Source organism: Pleurodeles waltl, chromosome 10 (genome assembly GCF_031143425.1).
Source record: "Pleurodeles waltl isolate 20211129_DDA chromosome 10, aPleWal1.hap1.20221129, whole genome shotgun sequence".
NCBI lineage: Eukaryota > Metazoa > Chordata > Amphibia > Caudata > Salamandridae > Pleurodeles > Pleurodeles waltl.
Window position 1 is genome coordinate 577425736 of NC_090449.1, and position 19420 is coordinate 577445155.

Below are 19420 nucleotides of genomic sequence, written 5' to 3' on the forward strand. Positions count from 1 at the left end.
GTGGTCTTTCTTCAGAAAAACACTTCTGCACGACTCTCCACGGCGTGGGACATCCATCCTCCAAAGGGGAAGTTTCTAGCCCTTGTCGTTCCTGCAGAAACCTCAGCTTCTACTGTCAAGTAGCAGCTTCTTTGCATCCACAGCTGGCATTTCCTGGGCATCTGCCCACTCTCGACTTGGTCGTGACTTTTGGACTTGGTCCCCTTGTTCCACAGGTACCCTCATCTGGAAATCCATTGTTGTTGCATTGCTGGTTTTGGTCTTTCCTGCAGAATTCCCCTATCACGACTTCTGTGCTCTTTGGGGAACTTTAGTGCACTTTGCACTCACTTTTCAGGGTCTTGGGTGGGCTATTTTTCTAACCCTCACTGTTTTCTTACAGTCCCAGCGACCCTCTACAAGGTCACATAGGTTTGGGGTCCATTCGTGGTTCGCATTCCACTTTTGGAGTATATGGTTTGTGTTGCCCCTATCCCTATGTGTCCCCATTGCATTCTATTGTAACTATACATTGTTTGCACTGTTTTCTAATACTATACTGCATATTTTTGGTATTGTGTACATATATCTTGTGTATATTTGCTATCCTCATACTGAGGGTACTCACTGAGATACTTTTGGCATATTGTCATAAAAATAAAGTACCTTTATTTTTTGTATATCTGTGTATTGTGTTTTCTTATGATATTGTGCATATGACACTAGTGGTACTGTAGGAGCTTCACTCGTCTCCTAGTTCAGCCTAAGCTGCTCTGCTAAACTACCATTATCTATCAGCCTAAGCTGCTAGACACCCTACACACTAATAAGGGATAACTGGGCCTGGTGCAAGGTGTAAGTACCCCTTGGTACTCACTACAAGCCAGTCCAGCCTCCTACAAATATCAAGAGATTAATGAAGTGCATGTAAATAAAGTGGCTAAATGTACAAATGAAAATTATAACATGTACTGTAAATGCCAAGGAATTTGAAATTGGAGACTAAAAATTAAATTAGTATCCTCAGATTGATTTGTGGGAACAGTGCAGGTGCATCAAACAGAATATAGTACGTACAATGTGTGGCTTCAATTGAAGTTAGAAAAGCTCCAACCTTCCTATTAAAATTAAAATTTGAATTTATTTGTTTATATTTGTTTACAAATTAAATAAAATGTGTATACGTTTGATGAATGCTTGTTTCTGTATTTTGTATGTATTGTTTTCAGTTCAAATAGTCAGCATTGTTTAGGCTGGGGTCCACGGCTTCCAGTAATGACTCTGTGGGTGCTCCCTGGATTCCAATGATGATTTAGTGGGAGAGGGTAGGTTCCAGTAATGATAAAGTGGGGGTCCACAGAAGTCAAAAGGTAGAGAACCATTGCTACAGAACATTACAAAGATCTTGGAAAATTACAGGGAGGTGTGATGGTAATGTTGCACACCTTCTGGTAAACCTCCACATTTCCAAATGCCCCCCTCTAGAGGGGAGATCTGGAAGTAGACAGTGGTCATAAATTATTTCCAAATTTTCCCAGGCGGCGTCAGTGGTGGAAATAGCTGCAAATGATTGTAATATCAGCACAGCTGTTTCTGTCAGGGTCTTTGTATGGCACCATCTCTGGTATAACTGTTCCATTGTATCTCCTCTCTGGAGCTGTTTACCTCAAAAGGGAAAATGTATTAGCATATTTCTTGGTTCCTATGCTTTCAGTCACACTTGAGTGTTCACTCCTATTTTTCAGGACTGGTGCTAGGGTTAAGCTGGTCACTGAGGACACCGTAGCTGGCTGAAAGATTGTCCCTGTACACGTTAATTAATGCTTCAGTGGCAGGGGAATCTTTAAATTGCCAATTCCACTTCCCGACCACATCTTAAGTCCCTTACGTCTGCAGGCAGCCCGACCAACTTATCTGGTCCAATTCATTAGTAGTTTCAAACGTGGGACGGACCTGATTTGTTCATATTGCCAGGGTTCTGTATTTTCTCACACAGAATTGCAATACTGGAACTATCTCAGTGTGTAATGTCTATCTACTTTTCTATTACAAAACAGTCGAGCCAGTGTCAACATGCCTAAATCATCTTTCAAATCGAAGTTCAGATATGTACACTTTTTCAAAACGTGTAAGGGTGATCTTAATCTCACGAAGAGAGGCAGTACATGGCTCCTACGAAAAGTAGGATCACTTCGTTTGCATGGGTACAATCTAGCACCGATATTTTCTGATTGCATGGCTTGCAAAGGCATCAATCCAATTTAGGACCTACTGACCCTTCCAAGATGTTATTTCTAAACTCTTAAGGCACTAAAATGGAGTTCCTGCACTTGGCGGGGCAAACTTGGACAGGTACCAGTGTAGGTACCAAGGCCTAGCTAGTTTGTATTTCTGAAATGATGCAAGTTTATACCATACCAAGGTAACAGTGTAGTGAATATAATGCTGAGAGATGCTGTTGCAAATCTATCGTGGCATCTGTTCCTTCCCAGTCACACAAAGTAAGACAAGCTCACATCTTATTACTTAAACTTACATTCACATGAATGCAAATCTTATGATGTCCTTTGATTGTCGCAGCTTGACCTGCAGCTCCCCGTTTGCTGGAGAAAATGATCGAGCCATACTGAAGAACGTGCAGCTTGGGAAGGTTTTCTGGGACAGTACTGATTTTGTCCGCCTGAGCGAAGCAGCTAAAGATTTTGTTAAACGGCTTCTGCAGATCGCTGCTGAGTGAGTACACGTTCAGCTCATTACAAAACGAGTCAAAAAAGAATTAATTGGTCTCACAAATTCTGCATGATAGCTTAATCACAGATCCATTTACAAACAAACGCTGTCAAAAACTGAATTCCCATTCCATCCGATGAAAGGCTCATTCTTTGGAATGCCACAGAAGCATAACTGAAAATTAGGAAATACAAAAAATATTCCTTCTGCTTGGATACATTATATACACTACAATAGATGTCATTTTAATACAATTTTCAAACCTTATTCAATTGGGCAGATTAAACTACCAGTAACTAACTACGTACTTGCGGCACCTTTACCCGTTTCATAATGTTCCGAGTTGAGAACACTACTCAAATCATGTGTGTTTTTGCTAGTTCCGTGTTCCCCGAGCTACCAAGTAGTAAAATCTATTCTGGCTTTGAAAGTGACAAGAGTGTAGAAATAATCTGCCTGTCTGATCTTCATTATAAGTAGTTTTTGTTCATATATAGTCATAGCCGATGCACTAAAAACCTGACTCTACATTAGCATTTGGTGGGCCCTGAGCCCAGTCATATGTTTTGCAGTCCTAACAGTCTTAGTTTATGAAATCCACCTTGACAGTCTAAAGGGCCACTAACTAATCCAATTTGCATGTTGAAGGACTACACTAGCCTTCTGAGTTTAGATCTCACATAGTACCACTTATGCTGAGAGTCAAATTTAACTCTTCGAAAGGCCTCAGGAATCTGCCAGACTTCTTCAGATCTTGAAATTAGACACAGCAAATCACATTGTTGGTTAAAATAAAAACAGATCTCCGTTCACAGGAAGCTTGCAGTAAGGTTTCCGAAAATGTGCATTACCTACATGAATTTAATTAGACATTTGAGCAGATATCTCTACCACCTAATTACTGCTTTACTGTAAGACCAGCGTACCTATAGGTTAATTGAAAGAATGGAGGTTTGATTAAATCAAACCTCCTTCTTGCAGGCTCAAGGAACATCAGCGCAGTGAGTAAAAATTAGGTTCTACCCTCCCGCAAGACGGGAAATTCTCTTACGTTGGCCAGATTCTCTGATGCTTATGTGAGAAGAATCAAACACAGTTTTGCTTTAATTCTATAAACATATACCCAGGAAACCGGCACATTCACTAGAGGTCAGCGAAGCACATCTGCAAAGCCAGCCTATTAACGAACACCCGAGAGCCTGGCTGGATCAAGCCTGATATCTGAGCTTCCAGCCTTCAATTGCAAAGGCCACAATCACCATGATGAGTCTTATAACAAGCCTGAAGTAGCCAATTCTCTTAACTTCTCATCAGTGTAAAACAAGTGTCTTTTTACCCAATTTAAAGTGGCACAATAGGTATGCATTTGAACAGAATGGGATCCAGCCAATCCTTGCGTGTTTTGTCAATTAGCCCAGGAACACTCAGAATACAAGAAGGAAATGGTTAATGTGAGGTTGTACAATTAGGTCACTTCCCTTTGCGAATTGACATGCAGTACAATTGAGCCATGCAGTATAAAACAGGGTGTTTTATGAAAACATTCAGTTTTTTTTATATTGACCCGTACTTAGATCAACTGCACACTTTTCACTTCTGGCATATCATCAAAGAAAGCAGATGTGGAGTTAAGAAAAGTAAATCTGTACTCCCCTATGTATGCTTACCTGGATGACGTGTTGGAAATCCACATTCTAGCCTTGCTACAAGTGCAGGTCGATATTAACGACCTGAATATTTTGACATCCAACAATAACACTGTAATATTACTTGTACGTGCAAAACCGTGTCAATATATATTTTTCTTTTTATTTCCAGCTACATAAGCAAAAATCCTTCTTTTGGATTTGTGCTTGGTAGGTCCTAAAGTATGGTGACTCTAACCCTAGGTAGTCTTATGGACATCTTTTTCTTCGAGTATGATGGCTGGATTAAAATCTGCCTAAACCTGTATGGGATTATATTTGTTAATTCCTCTGTACCATTTTGCAACCGTTGCTAAAGTTGCCCCTAGTCCAAAAGGTATGACTGTAATGACCTATATTCCAGCCACAAATAAAATCAACCTACTGCAAAAGCCATCGAATTCAGCATTAATTATATTTAACTCAACCTTTGGGTCCATACATAGCTCTAACAGAATGCAATTTTAGCACACTGGATTCTCTCCAAAATTATAAATATAGACCATAGAAACTGGGTATTTCTCTCTGTTTAAATTTCTCTCAAATATGGCACAGTGGCATCAATGTGCACCTCGGATTAGATTTACATCAAGACTCTACTCATTTTAGCGCAAAAATTCCAAGAACACCACTTTATGTGGCAAGACTGCTGTTGCAGTTGAGCTGACATCCTTTATCCATCTGCCTTGCAATCTGTCATACGAACTACCAGAATCTTGGTAACAATTGTGCTCCTAAAGACTAAGTAAGGTTCAACGGGCCAGCTCATTGGTGAAAAGCAGAAAGTGGGCATCATTGCGCTCTTTACTAGAGTTCTGAGGAAACAACCATTATGCTTCAAAATCATAAAAATTCGAGATGTTAATACCAGTGAATTACAAAAATGCCTTGTCCTAAATCTACATAGAACAATTCCCAGCAACCGTATAAACAACTCCGGTATTCCAAATAGAATTCCTGGATAATGTCATTGGCGGAGATCAAAATCGTAACGTGGGCAGAAGATCTACCCCCGGCCAGGCACCAAAGCTTTGGAATAAAACTGTGTGCACATTTGAACGTCCAGACTATTCCAAATATGCTGATAACATGAAACAACAACCTTTTTAAACCATAACCAGAAACATTAATTAGTGGGATAGTGGAACAGATAAAGTACAATTCACGAGTCATTGAAAAATAAATAATCCCTAACACAAACGCGTTTACAGTGAACGTTATTATGTTTTGTACATTATATATTTTAGCCGAAGTTACTTCATTTTAAGCTGGGGTTTCTGCTTTGTACTGTTATGTTGTGTTAGGCAATGTACAGTTTTCAATATGCTGAAATACATCGAGGGATTTATTATAAACATACCATAACACAAAGCCCACAATTAATGTCTGCCTGCATTATGACGGAAACATCCCTTTTTGTATCGATGTCTGATATGTTCCTTACATAAAATACAGAACTCTTGTTATGGAGGTGTTTTGAGGTTTTTCGTGATGGCTGCCCCGCACAAGATTAATTACGTTGTTGTCACTACTGTTGCTCGTAAGTGTGCATTGCACTGGAACATTCACCAAAGGGTCAAGTCTTAAATAAGACAGGGTACTTCTTTAGCAGGGTTCATTTCAAGAGATCAACCAACATTTGAAGTCAGGAACATGTCATGGAAACGGTAAAAAAAGCCTATTTGTGTCTAACTGCCTTTAACTAACCTTTGGTGTTTTCCTCTTTTTAGATTCAGACCAAACGCTACAGAGTGCCTATCCCATGAGTGGTTTTTGGTAAGTTAAGAGAGCCCAAGTGACAATTAAACATCGCTATGTTGATAAAGAAACCTGGTTTGAGTATTGAGATCTCTGAGGAAAAGGCCCTCAAAGGAAATAAAGGAAATAAAAGGGTTCAATCAGTAAGAAAACTGATAGCGCTAATAGTGTGACTTGAAAACATATTTTTTAAGTTGCGTTCTACATTTTACAGAATTTGACAGATCCCTCAGTCAGCTGAGCATAGTGCTTTTTAGAGTGGTGCAAACAACAAGATAGACTTATGTGTGACGGTGATAGTCAGCTGTAGGAAACTCGCAGACTGTCTCTGCCAGGGGGAGACGTGAATTAGTTACAATAGCATTTGGAACAATGGTATCAATGGTGGCCATGCTAAGCACGGGACAGTTAGCCAGAACCTTCAGTCTGAAGTTTACATTTACTTTACTCTCTGTCTGCTGCTCAGCATATCTTAAAATGTGCTGTCATTGTTTTAAATCTGCTCTGTCACGTCTCCACGTCACTAGTCAAGGTGGGCCTGCCTAGGAAACTGAATTCCCATTTTAGTTAAACATTTAGAGGGTCATTCCAACTTCTCCGCCGCCCGCCAAAGTTCCCCCGTCGAAAGACCGCCCCGTGGTCAAAAGACCGCGGGGGTCATTTCGACTTTCCCGCTGGGCCGGCGGGCGACCGCCAAAAGGGCGCCTGCCGGCCCAACGGGAAAGACCCTGCAACAATGAAGCCGGCTCCGAAAGGAGCCGGCGGAGTTGCAGGGGTGCGACGGGTGCAGTTGCACCCGTCGCGATTTTCACTGTCTGCAAATCAGACAGTGAAAATCTTAATGGGGCGCTGTTAGGGGGGCCCTGCACTGCCCATGCCAGTGGCATGGGCAGTGCAGGGGCCCCCAGGGGCCCCACGACACCCGTTCCCGCCATCCTGGTTCTGGCGGTGTAAACAGGCAAGCAGCGCCGCCATGGAGGATTCTCTGGGCCAGGGGAAATCCGGCGGTAAACTGCCGGATCCCCTTTTCTGACCGCGGCTTTACCGCTGCGGTCAGAATGGCCCTGGAAGCACCGCCAGCCTGTTGGCGGTGCTTCCGTTGCCTCCAGGGGTTGGAATGAGGGCCTTAGTGTACTTTTTACCGTTTTATTGGCTGAGAGGCTTATTAAGAGGCCCACTGAATTATGGATTGTAACGTTGCCTCTGGCAAATAGGGCTACCACTTTCTGAAATGTTTCCTGGGTGTGGTATTACCACACCTTTCCAAGTTCTGAACCACAAAATGGGGCATACCAGTGTAATTAATTGAATAAAGTACCCCCTGTTGCATACGTGTATTACAAGCGACCAAGTTGCTCTTTGAACATATGGAGGAACAAGTTTGAAAACCGATTTCCTTTATATGGCCATGGAATGCTGAGGTGACTCGCCCATACGTTGCGCACAAGGATGTACTTTATTTCCTATAGTACATGGTCAAACCTTCACCCTCCGTTCAAACCACCTAAATGCTTGGTGTGGTGCTGATTCATATGAAGGAAGTAGGATGCTTGTAAACATGAATAATAAAATTTGAATCTCTATTGCAAAATTAAATATACCAAAAAGCAGTTAGGCATTTATTGCAAAAAGATATTAGAATCAGTTTAGTACAAGTTAGATGTAAAAAGCACAGAATGTGTAGAAACCTTCAGAAAGCTTCTTTCTTATAATTACTTAAAGCATATACAAAATAAGCATGTTGCCATAAATATGTCATTTGTGCTTATCTCTATTTATCTGCAAAAGCAGAGCAGAAGAAGGAAAAAACACGTTTTGTTTTATTTTTTTGAAGCGCAGCTTCATTTATGCTTTCACAGCTCCTATTGTCTCTGGCAGCAGGCATTGTGATGTCAGAGCTCAACAGTGAAAAGGTTTTACATTTAGGTTCCTATGTTATTTCTTTATTACAGGCAACTAGGGACTTTGGAAGTCTTCTGTTAAGTAATGTGGTAATAGATGTGATGACCCTATTTCGTGGTGTGAAACTTGGAATATGCAGTAGTTACCCCTTAAAGATTCCATCATGGTTTTTCCTGATGACATTTGCGTATGGAAAAAACACAGGGTGTGCCTGAATTACCTTAACGTTTACTGAGAACATGAATTTTAGCATCATTTTTTATTATAACTCAAATTAATCTATTACAATGGTTAATAATTTGAAAATGAAAATGTCGCCCATGCCTCTATGCAGAGGAACAAACATACTCAAAGGAAAGTGAAAAAGTTATTGAGCGAAAGGTCAGGAAAAATGTTGACTATTGGAAAAACCATTCTCAAAATAAATATGCCTCACACCCTCTGAATAATTGTGAAGTGTTTTGCCTATACCCCTTCATAGAAGCCTCTGGGGAAAAAAGACAAATAAACAAAAATGAGATTAAAAAAAGTGTTGTGATCATATGAATGGTGTCTGAGAAATGATGCCTGCCAATTGAAAGAAGGCACTTTGAATAACTGTACAGGAACAATCTAAACTTGTTGGAAATCCCTCTGTTGTGCGCTGTATTGCAATCAACCTTTCTTGATAAGAAGCTGACTGACAGCAAGCTACAGTTATGTTTTACATTTTCTGTGGCACGATGTGGTTGTCTACTTAATGTTTGAATAGTTTTGGCACATTATATAGATCTTGCTGATTAATTCTCTTTTTGCTCACATTCCTGAAGTTTTGTCCCTCTCATCTAAAAATGGGCACTTGTGGACCTTACAGCACCTCTTGCTGTTTAGTCACATTCACATAAATTCAATTAAGGACAACAGTTAAAGTATTCTTGTTTACAAAGTAAACAAAAACAACACTGAAATTCATAAGTTACGGTCTCATGCAACAGTCTTGTAAACTATAACATTCACACACTAGATGCAATGTTTACAATCTCAACCTTGATGTGACAAATGCAGTAACAAATGTCATAGATAATTTTATGCATGATATTACATATTCCAATACCCTTAACACTATGAGAGAGATGACCATGAATATACTATTATTTATTACGGTATGTGTTGGTGCTTAATTTCATGGCACTTTTCGGTGCTGATTTGTAACGGCATTATATTTTGAGGTCATAGGCATTACATTTGCTATGTGAGTTATGGTTTGTATGGCAGTTAGGTAAGTTAATGATTGCTAAATTCAGTTTCTTTTTTACATGTATTTTGTAACAATGCCTGTATGTTAACTTAGAGCCCAGCCAATTGTACTACTGCATTTCAACACCAACAATATCATAGTACAAGAATATCAGGGACAGACTAATAAGGGACAAAATATTGAATAGTAAGTGTATTTAGGGAAGTATATATTTACTTTTCCTGACTCCACATCTGCATACCTTGAAGATATATGTACCACGTAGGTACATATGTGTTGTTATGTATGGAAAATCTAGATTTATTTACCTGTCAATACTTTTTCAATAGTTTGTCCTCGATATTCTGACCCACCAGTATTGTGCGTATGATATTCAGGGTCGCACCAAATCAGCCTTGAGCTGCTGGTGGCCAATCCCTGCTCACAGCCTGCAGCCATGTAGCCATGCAGCCATGCATAGCAGCAGTTAGTCACAGGGTCAGGCCTGTGGTTCATATAAGGTATAAAATCCTAATTTATGTTTACATAAGAACAGTTCCAGTGAAGTTATGGCCCAAAACCAATGCCTAAAAACTACCTGATGTTACCAGTTATGGTTAGCTCCACAAATCATAATTCAAACAACAGCCATGTAAATCATAACTCACACACCAAGTGCAGTAACCTCAAAATAGTTTTTATCAGTAACAAAAACTCCTAAAAGCACATCACCAAAACATACTGATAAACAATAAGTAATATTATATTCAAAGTCCTCTAATTGATAGCAATAATGGTAATGTAATATATAATCTGACAAGTCAGATTACTTATAATAATTATAGTGGCATCTGTCACACCAGTGATCATTGCATATGGTGTGCACGTTATGGTCTCATGGCTCTTGTGTGAGTTATGCATCACAAAGCTAACACCAATGGGCAGTCTTCAGTGGGAAATGCCATGAAAATGTACCCTGCAAGTGTCAGTAAAGGATACTATTGTTTGCAGACTTTTTTTGAAAGTTAAGTTTATTTGATTGACTCTCTTTTATAATAGAAATGTTATACTTCATTTCATGCAACACCTTATAACATTGGTAGTATTAATGATCACAGACAGGATAAGGCATTTGCATAGTTTTGAGTGATGCATTGAACATATGTATGTTGTTTGATATGCAATCTTCCATAAATAAGCAAAGGACAAGAAGTCAGAAGGCAAAATGTTGGTAGGGTGAAAGGTTCATGAGAAGCAATATATAATTTCAGAAAATACTAATTCCCATCTGCATTACCATAGATTGTTCTTATTAAAATGTAGGCAAGATAAAAAAAAATACCAACCAGATTACCATATGTTTCTTGATTACTTTGTTCACACACTAATCAACAATAGAAATGGAAGCAATATAATTAGTAGGAAATTCAAGTTGACCTACAAGCATTCAGTTGTTTCCTGCTCTACCTCAGCTTGATTATCTATTGCACATACACAAATCAGAAGATGAACCTTATGTGCATTAACCAACAAGTGCCAAGGCCAACTGTGTTTTATGCCTTTGGTTTTTCATTGGGTTTCATTGGTGATAAAAGTGCCTTATCAACTGTCATTGGTGGAGGACTGTGTTGTAAAAAAATGGTAAGTTCTTGGAACAAGGCAAAATATAATGGGATATTGACTTTGTCCTTTTCTTTTTGCAGGATACTTCCACGCTCGAAGGATCTGTGCAGATAAATACAAAACGGCTCAAGTTTCTATTAGCTCGAAGCAAGTGGCAGGTTGGCATAAGATGGTGACATCTTTCATTTTTTGGCTCAACACTGCAAATTACTCAAAACTGTTGCTGAGTTTTTGTAATGGTCTGCTGAGTACACTGCTACTCCATAAAACAAGAGAAGGATTTGAAACCTTTTTAAACCTGCAGAAGTCCTGCAATATCTTGTACTAAAGTTTACACCCTTGAATATGACGTGCTTTATTCTGTCACAAGGATTGTGGCCTAGGATCCTTCTGGGACGCTTACCTTTCTTTGCAGAGGCAAGGCAGGCAAAATAATTTGAGACAAAATATTCACTTACCTGTAACACCAGTTCACTATAATGAGTATCTTTTAACATTAAAAGTCCTACCCAAATGTGGGATCCCGTAGCACTTTTATCAACTGAAAGAAAATCCTCTGCAAACAAAGCAAAACATAAAGGAAATGTGAAAGCAGCGTTTGATTCAAGGGGTTATCTTTCAAACCAATGTACTAAAATGTGGAGAAAAAAAAATTAAAATAAGAAATGGGTTTACACATATTAGCAGCAGTGCTGCTTGAACAGAGTGAAAAAGATACATATTGTCATAGATATATAGCATCCCATATAGAAAAACTACATCCTACGGCCCAAAACAGTCCCAGCATGTAGCACAGTGACCTTCCCTTTTGTCCTTACATCCATCTTTTTAGTGTGACGTGTTTATGCTTCAATGGACATGTTTTATAATTTCCAGAGTAAAGAAACTTTATTTGTCTGATGAGTGATTTTAAAGTTTGCTTTCCATTTGTGTTTTATCAGTGGGGACCTTTTCTGTCAGCAAAGATACTATTTGCATATACATTTTTAAATGAGAACTACACCGCCTAATAAAAGGTGCTTTTATACCTGAATCTTAACCTCCAATCTCTAATATCTTCCTTTCCTTTGTGCTCCCAGTGGGCATGTTTATGAGTGCCCCAGAACAGTATGTCCCCTGACTTTAGAATTAATTGGCTACAATAAATTCCACTTATATTGAGTATTTTCCCTGATAGGGGATAATAAACTGATTTTGATGGTAATGGCCTTTATCAGACCACGCAACTTAGAATTATGATCTTTGTGCAAACAGATGCAAGCAGTGGACACTGAGAAGGTCAGTTACTTACTCTTCTTCCTTGATGAAAGAAAGTACAACACCTCCGACTTGTTCTGGTGCCTCTCAGCACAGATTACGTGAAAGATGTCCCATGTCTCCTTTAGAGGGTGATATTCCTGAAGAAATCCTGCAAAGTGGGGAAACCAAACTCCTTTGGCAATCAAGTGATTCTTAATTTAAGAAAGTAGGAGTGATGAAGAAGTTAACAAGGCTCTACAATCCCTTTTTCTTTGTTGCTTTTCACTCCTATTCCTTCTCAGCGCCTAATGACCCCTTCGGAATCGTGTGGTGTTCTCACATTCACCATTCACAACTCAAAATGGCTAAAGGTTATGGGAAAATGATGGCTCTTGGTGGACCAAAGTTTTGAATATGAACACAGGACAATGACAACACTGACTTGTGCACACTTAAAATATCATTGTCAGCTGAGTTTGGAGACACGATGCTCATGCTTTGTCTTCTAACCATGAGAAGAAATGTTCAACATTCTTAGCTGACTTCTTCTGCCTTTTGGTCCTCTTGCCACATAGGTCTAGTGGTCTAAACTCACAGTTCATGGTAAAGGATATTCCACTCCCTAGAAGTTAAATGATGGTTTAAACTGCCTGATTCCGAAAGACTCAATTAGTCATGAAAACATATCAGGCCACTGGCAGCTGAATGCCAAGTTTACAATCCAGTGAACAAACACAATCAGGTTTGCAAATTGTACATCCTCAACATTTCTGCTCCTTTGTGCATTTAGAGCAGACAGTCAGTTAATAATGTCAGTTGGGTATGACATACTGCTATGATCCCAAGACAGAGAGATAGTTTTATTTGTTATTTTTGTATTGTTGATAATATGTTTGTCTTATTTCCATTTCGAGGCCAATCAGTTATCAAGCATTTTTCTGGAATATCTTCTCAACATCTCTGATAACACTCGGCTGTTTATCCAATTTTATGACTCCCACAATACATTTCAGTACCTTGGGGAAAGAGCTTGATTGTGAGAGTGGTGACCATGCTTGCTTTACACTCCAAACACTGAGTCTGCTCTTAGGTCCCAGGTAGCGACACAAGACCTCATAAAGCAGTCGATCAAATTCTATTGTGGGAAAAAAGCGGGAGGGAGATAGTAGATGCTGAGGCACCTCATTAAAGGCAATGAGTGATTACTCTCAGAAGCAATGGCGGCAATAAGAGGAAGAGTAACATGATAGTGTGATTCTCAGAGATGGCTAGGAGAGGAAGGGTTGTTGCCTTTTGGGCTCAAGCATGCATGCAGCTGCACCTGATTGCAGCAGAGGGGCCTCTCTAAAATCAGGTACCTCATACTGCAGATAAAGTGGCACTGACTTCACGCCAGATGATCTGATAAAGGTCAGAAGGACATATTATTTATATATTTATCTCTTTTTTATTTAGAGTGCATACAATAGACTTCAAGGCACTGAACATAAAGAAGACATTTAAAGATACATCATGGACAGACAAATGGCCTACCATCTTATTTCAGTTTTCGTAGCAAAAAGATTGGATTTTTTCTGCTAAGATTTTATCTCTGTAAATAAAAGAAAGCAAGCCTTATGAGCTCTTAGCACCAATGGACCAAAAGGCTGAGACCAAGTAGTGGAATAAGAGTGTTCTAGTTGCATATTTTCTGAGCAGAGGAATGGGGATAGAATTGAGAGTATTAATATTTTGGAAATGTCATTTTTTGCATGCTCATAAAAAGCTCTCTGCAGGAGAGCCAGTGTATAGATGTCTGAACTACTGCATCAGTTCTGGACAGTTCCAACCACAAAATCCTAGACTCTTTGCAACTTAGTCAGCAGATATGTGGGTAGGCTCAGCTACTAACTGTTATAATAGTCATTCTTGGAAAAAGCAAATCCTATGACCATATTACTGTGCACCTCGCTTGGAGGAGAAGGCAGGATCCCAGTGAGCATTGGAAGGGGCAATAGCAAAAGGTCACCAATGATGTTGCAAACAGACTTCATGATTGACCAGACTTTGCGTTTTCCACTAGGTCTTTTGGCAGACCTATTCAATCTAATAACAGATGAGCCTGCTGCTTTACTACTTTGAGTATCTGCTCTACTGCATTTTACGTTATGCAGAAGCTTCAACAACAAACAATGGTTTACACTGTCAAAAGCAGCACAATCGTCCAGTATTGTGCAAATCATGTCCCAGGCTAAGACCAGAGAGGTTTTGGTACCCCACTCAGAACTGAATCTGAATCCAGTCCAGGGGTAGCTTGCCAATAGGCCAGTAATAGGAACATTTAGGTCCAGGCCGGATTTCTTTAACAAGAGTGGTATCTGCCACTACTTCCAGTCATCAAGAAGCATCCCTTTGGCAGGCTAGTGTTAAATAAAGTGGTTACAGTGGCAGACAGGCAGTGGGCTGATGTATTCAGCACAGCAACTGAGCAGCAATACTCAGGTGATCTAGATGTAACTTTCCGCATCATGACTTGAACGTTATCAACCACAACTGTCACAAAATGTCACCAGGAGAGAGTCCTCTCTGGTTACAGTTGTGACATCATTTGGTGTTATGTTCCTGTTCTACATTACAAAGGAATCATGGACTGAGACAGGGTACCGGGTGCAGAGGCGTTTGAGATGTAGAGATAAGACAAGCAGGCAATTTGCACATTAATGGAATGGAAGCTTTTTCTGTTGCAATAGACTTTTCAAGGCAACATGTGTACCATCAATGGCTCCCACCACATGTGGGAAGCGAGCAAAACCATAGAAGTAAGTCTTCACATTGGCTAAATCCTCACCTCGAGGGAACCTGATATAGCTGTCAATGTGTTTCATCATTGCTGATAGGATATCGATTAACACAAGACGGAACATAGGTTGGGATATACCACTAGATATGGCCACTGTATATTGGAAGGACCCTGTTGGCAGGAAGTACAATACTGCCATGAGTTGCACAATGGGTGGTATGCAGGTTGGATTACTGGTTTCAGGTATCAGATCTGTCTACAACTGACTACATAAATCCACAATTGTTTGCCTATTCAGACGGTGCTGTTTTATGATGTGACATTCTTCCACAGTTTGAAGGTCTGAAAATGGACATTGCACAGGAGGTTGTCACCTCCTCCCTCTCCCAGAGTACTTATGTGTGAAAATACATGAGTTGGAGCATTAGTACCTGTGTCCACATCAACATACATGATGTATAGCAACAAAAGCATGTGATAAAGCATTGCTGACTGGAAATACAATACACCCAGAACACGTTACAGCTGTCAACTACACAAGGGTCAAATGTGACCCCTATGGTTGTCAACACATGTGTCCACAACATGGATTTGGGCAACACTCAACTATCTGCTCCTCAAATGCCCCTCGAAATATAACTGCCTGTACTGACTGCCATAAATACCATCAGTGGTGGTGGACAGTTCACTGCTGTCATGTGCCATCTGTGTAACATACTACACTGGGATTGTGTAGTATAACCTACACAATAAGGCTGCTTTAGAATGTCTGTGATGATTCAAGACATATTTTGGTGTTGTGACGCATCTATCAGGGCCCAGTACTGTATTTTCATCTGCCAAAATAATGGATGCCTGACATACTTCACTGAACATTAGGAACCGCCCATGGCCACCAGCAGAAGTTGACCGCATGGTGGCGGTTCCAACCCCGGCAGACACAGCCATAGGCTAATGTTGTCGATTGTGATGGTCGCGGGCCCGTGGTTGTGGCCGTCTGAGGTGATGACCACATAAGTGGCGTACCGTTCCGTACATGTACACCGCTTTTTGCAAATTCACTCACTTGACTCCTGACACCACTGCCATCAACACCTCCACCATGTCAGCTGCTGTGTGCCACCTCTGTGAGCAATAATGCCAGGCCAAGCAAGTACAAGGGCCCCTGCCTTCTCTCCTGAGGAGCAGGAAAGGCTCGTTGAGGAGGTCCTTCCCCTGAATGATCAGTTCTATGGCTCACCAGAGGAGCAGGTAAGAACCTTAAATGCATATCTGACTCTGTTCAACACCATTCTTTCCTTCTTCATAGGCTAAAATGTGCCTCTTTGTCACAGTTAGACTTTTTGGGTGCCTGTTGTCACATTTTGCATGCCATACATGGGATGTACATTGTGCAGGTAGTGTCGAATAGTAATTATGTATTTCAGATTAACATTCTGTTGGGTGATGTGTGATAAGGTCTAGATTCTCCTTGTGTTGCATTCATGTATCTAGGCAAGAGACTTTACAGCCATACAGTGACATATCTATGGACATGATGGATGTAAATGTCAAATGACATATATGTGCATCACAGCATGACCTGTGTATGTATACTGTTTGAGTCATTTGAGGATCGTGTTAGCAATGTGTATAGTGCCACAAAGCTCTCAGCCCACTTCTGGCCTTGGCAAACTGTTGTATGAGAACCATATGAAAATCACTGTGCCTTTCAGAGTACCACACAAGCCAGAACCCAGATAGAGAATAGGCACATAATGTACTGTCCTGCATGGAAGTGATGGAAATGTGAGTGTAATGTGGGTTCTGTATGCTCAGCCTGCAGAGACGAGGGCCTGTCAGATGTATGTCCCAGCATGGAACATAGGCCAGGCTGGGGTATGATAACTGTGGCTATATGACTGTGGCACCGTGCCCACTCCTAGAGACATGCAGGTCCTGCCATGTGCCCACAATGAGTCTCCACTGGCAAGACCTGAAGGCCTTTGCCCATGACTACGTTAGGGATGTGTACTGATGTTACTCTTTGACCTAGTACATTTGTGCATTTTGCCTCATTGTAAATGTGTGTCATTTGCTTATGATAGGTACCTTGCTCCCACAGCTCTGTTGTCACTTTTTCCTAAGTTATATGTGTCCAGTACATGCATATTGCCCAAGTGCCAAATCAACAGTGCAATTATTTGGTTGAGTCCGGGGAGGGCATGGCATTTGACTCATTAGCTTGGTTACATGCAACCAGTCAGACCAAACAGACCTAAGTATCCTGCATGCCATCTCTGTAGGATTTCCACGTATGATAAAAGGTCTGTGCCACAAGTACATACCACACAAAACCACTCCCAAGTGGTATGAGTTAACATTGGATAGCCCACATGTCCACACATGCACAGTGAAGAGACTTCTGTGCCACCCATGGCAGCACTTTCATTGGCACTTAAGTGTTAGGGCGAGGTCTATACTATGGTAGTTGCCTGGAGGGACTGTATGCATTGAGTCAATATTTCTGGATATACATGTGTCTGTCCAGTCTGGCCCAAGGACTTTACCCTTCTGAAGGCCACAGTGGCAGGTTGTATGTCATTGTGGCTCACGTCACAGTGCATGTTGCTTGAAACTGGACCAACTGATGTCAGTAGGCTTACTTAGTCAGTGTAGGCCACGAGCAGGGTAGTGGGTTAGTCTGCAGATGAATCTACAAGTGTGTAGTCATGTACCTGTACTTATCAGCATGTGTGCTTTACAGTTGTTTTGTGTTTACAATTACACATTTTTTGTGGCAGGTGTTTCTTAATTGTGTGCGTCACAACCAATTTGATAAAAAATTGATTTGTAAACTTTTGATTTGCCTCTTGCATCTATACAGGTAAACGCCCATCAGAAGAAGGGGATTTGCAAGGCCATCGCTCAAAAGATGTGTGCCCTAGGGGTTCTCAAACAGCAAAGCACGCACTGTTGCAAAAGGTGGGAGGACCTGAGCGCTGGGCCCTCGAATATTTCAGAGGTCCACCAGGGGCTGTCCTCCCAACGTGGGCGGGGCGCACGTCAGAGCCTGACCCCCCATTCCGGGCGTGGCCTACCCTGAGCTTGCCCGGCAATTGAGGGGAGCACAGCAGCAACAAGGGGGTGAGTTCTGGACATATTCCTATCTGTTACATTGCAAAGTTGATGTATTAAAGTCTGCCATCTCCTCATGAAGATAGGAAATGGTTTATGTGTGACACACACGGTGAGTGATTGTTTGTGTAGGTATGGTAGTTGGTTCATGCTGATGTGCCTTACCTGTTGGCCTAGTAACGTAGGACACAACCGATTACAGTCCACAACCAATTAACTCTCCAGGGACAGAACATGTCTGACAACAGTGATCAATCAGGTAATGTTATTTGTTGTTATGGTGTCATTTGTGCCCAACAGTCCACTTGTCTTCAGTGTGTCAGCCCAAACAACATGGGGTATTAGATCACTGTATTCATCCATGAGTCTGCTCAAGTGAGTATATTTGCATCTGTCCCCACCGGCCACTTGTCTTCAGTGTGTGACGAGTTCTGGTGCCTCACTACTGTCTGTCATGTGAAGGTTGCCATCATACATGTGTCAGAGCATACATTGCCCTTAGGGTGCAGTCTGAGATCAATACTTCCCCTTGGCAAGCAGTGATTGTCCAGTGACATGATTTTGGTGACATTGCTGTTGCCATCATTCCTTGTGGCTGTATGTTAGCATGTGTACCTTTCACTTTTGCCATATCATTTTCACTACTGTTTCATGCATAGTATACCTGTCTTCATGGGATGATGTTTGATTCCCTCACATATGTATGCATGCCACCATGTGTTTGGAATTGGACATATATGATGGGCTTCAGTATATGTGGTGCCACAGAGAAGACTGTGTCACCATTGACTGGTGGCTCACACATACCCTCATTCCATGTAATTTGGCAAGTGCAACTGCAGTAGCAATGAAGGGCATGATAGGTAGGACTACAGGTCCTATCCACAATGTGATTTACATGCCATTGATGTGGAATCCTTTAGCAACATGCTTAGCACATGTTAAATGATGAAGGTTCTTTACCTGAAAATGCAGTAATATATGTATCATATGTGGTTGTGTACAACCATTCATCCAATTAAATCTATTTGGATGCCAAAAAGAGATAGTGATATGCCTTCCCATTGAGCAACATGTTAAGGGTCTTCTACAGGTAGTTGAGAATCCCCTGGCGTCTACAACATTGAATGGAGTATTGGCCTCTACTGATGCAATCAGAGTATGGTATTGTCCGGAGTACCAATCAAGAGAGGTGATTTCCCTGGGGCTACCTGATTCATTGTGGTGTCGATTTTGTAGACATATCTCCTTGACATTTCACCCATCTTGCCTCCAGTGTACATTTCTCTGCGAGATGTGTTAGCTGTCTGCGTAACATTAGTACAACCTCCAGGAGTCCATTTAGACAATGTACATATGGTGAAGTGACCATAGTTGATCTTTTCCAGTGTG

The 19420-nt window shown here is 41.0% G+C and overlaps 1 protein-coding gene across 1 annotated transcript in view; it reads left to right on the plus strand.

Moving 5' to 3' along the window:
* OBSCN (obscurin, cytoskeletal calmodulin and titin-interacting RhoGEF) overlaps positions 1-19420 on the plus strand; it is a 1961032-nt gene that overhangs the window by 1436997 nt on the left and 504615 nt on the right. The window contains exons 111-113 of the mRNA XM_069211034.1: positions 2560-2712; positions 6125-6170; positions 10974-11051. Of these exons, the coding sequence (XP_069067135.1) occupies positions 2560-2712; positions 6125-6170; positions 10974-11051 (277 nt within the window). The remainder of the gene's footprint in view (positions 1-2559; positions 2713-6124; positions 6171-10973; positions 11052-19420) is intronic.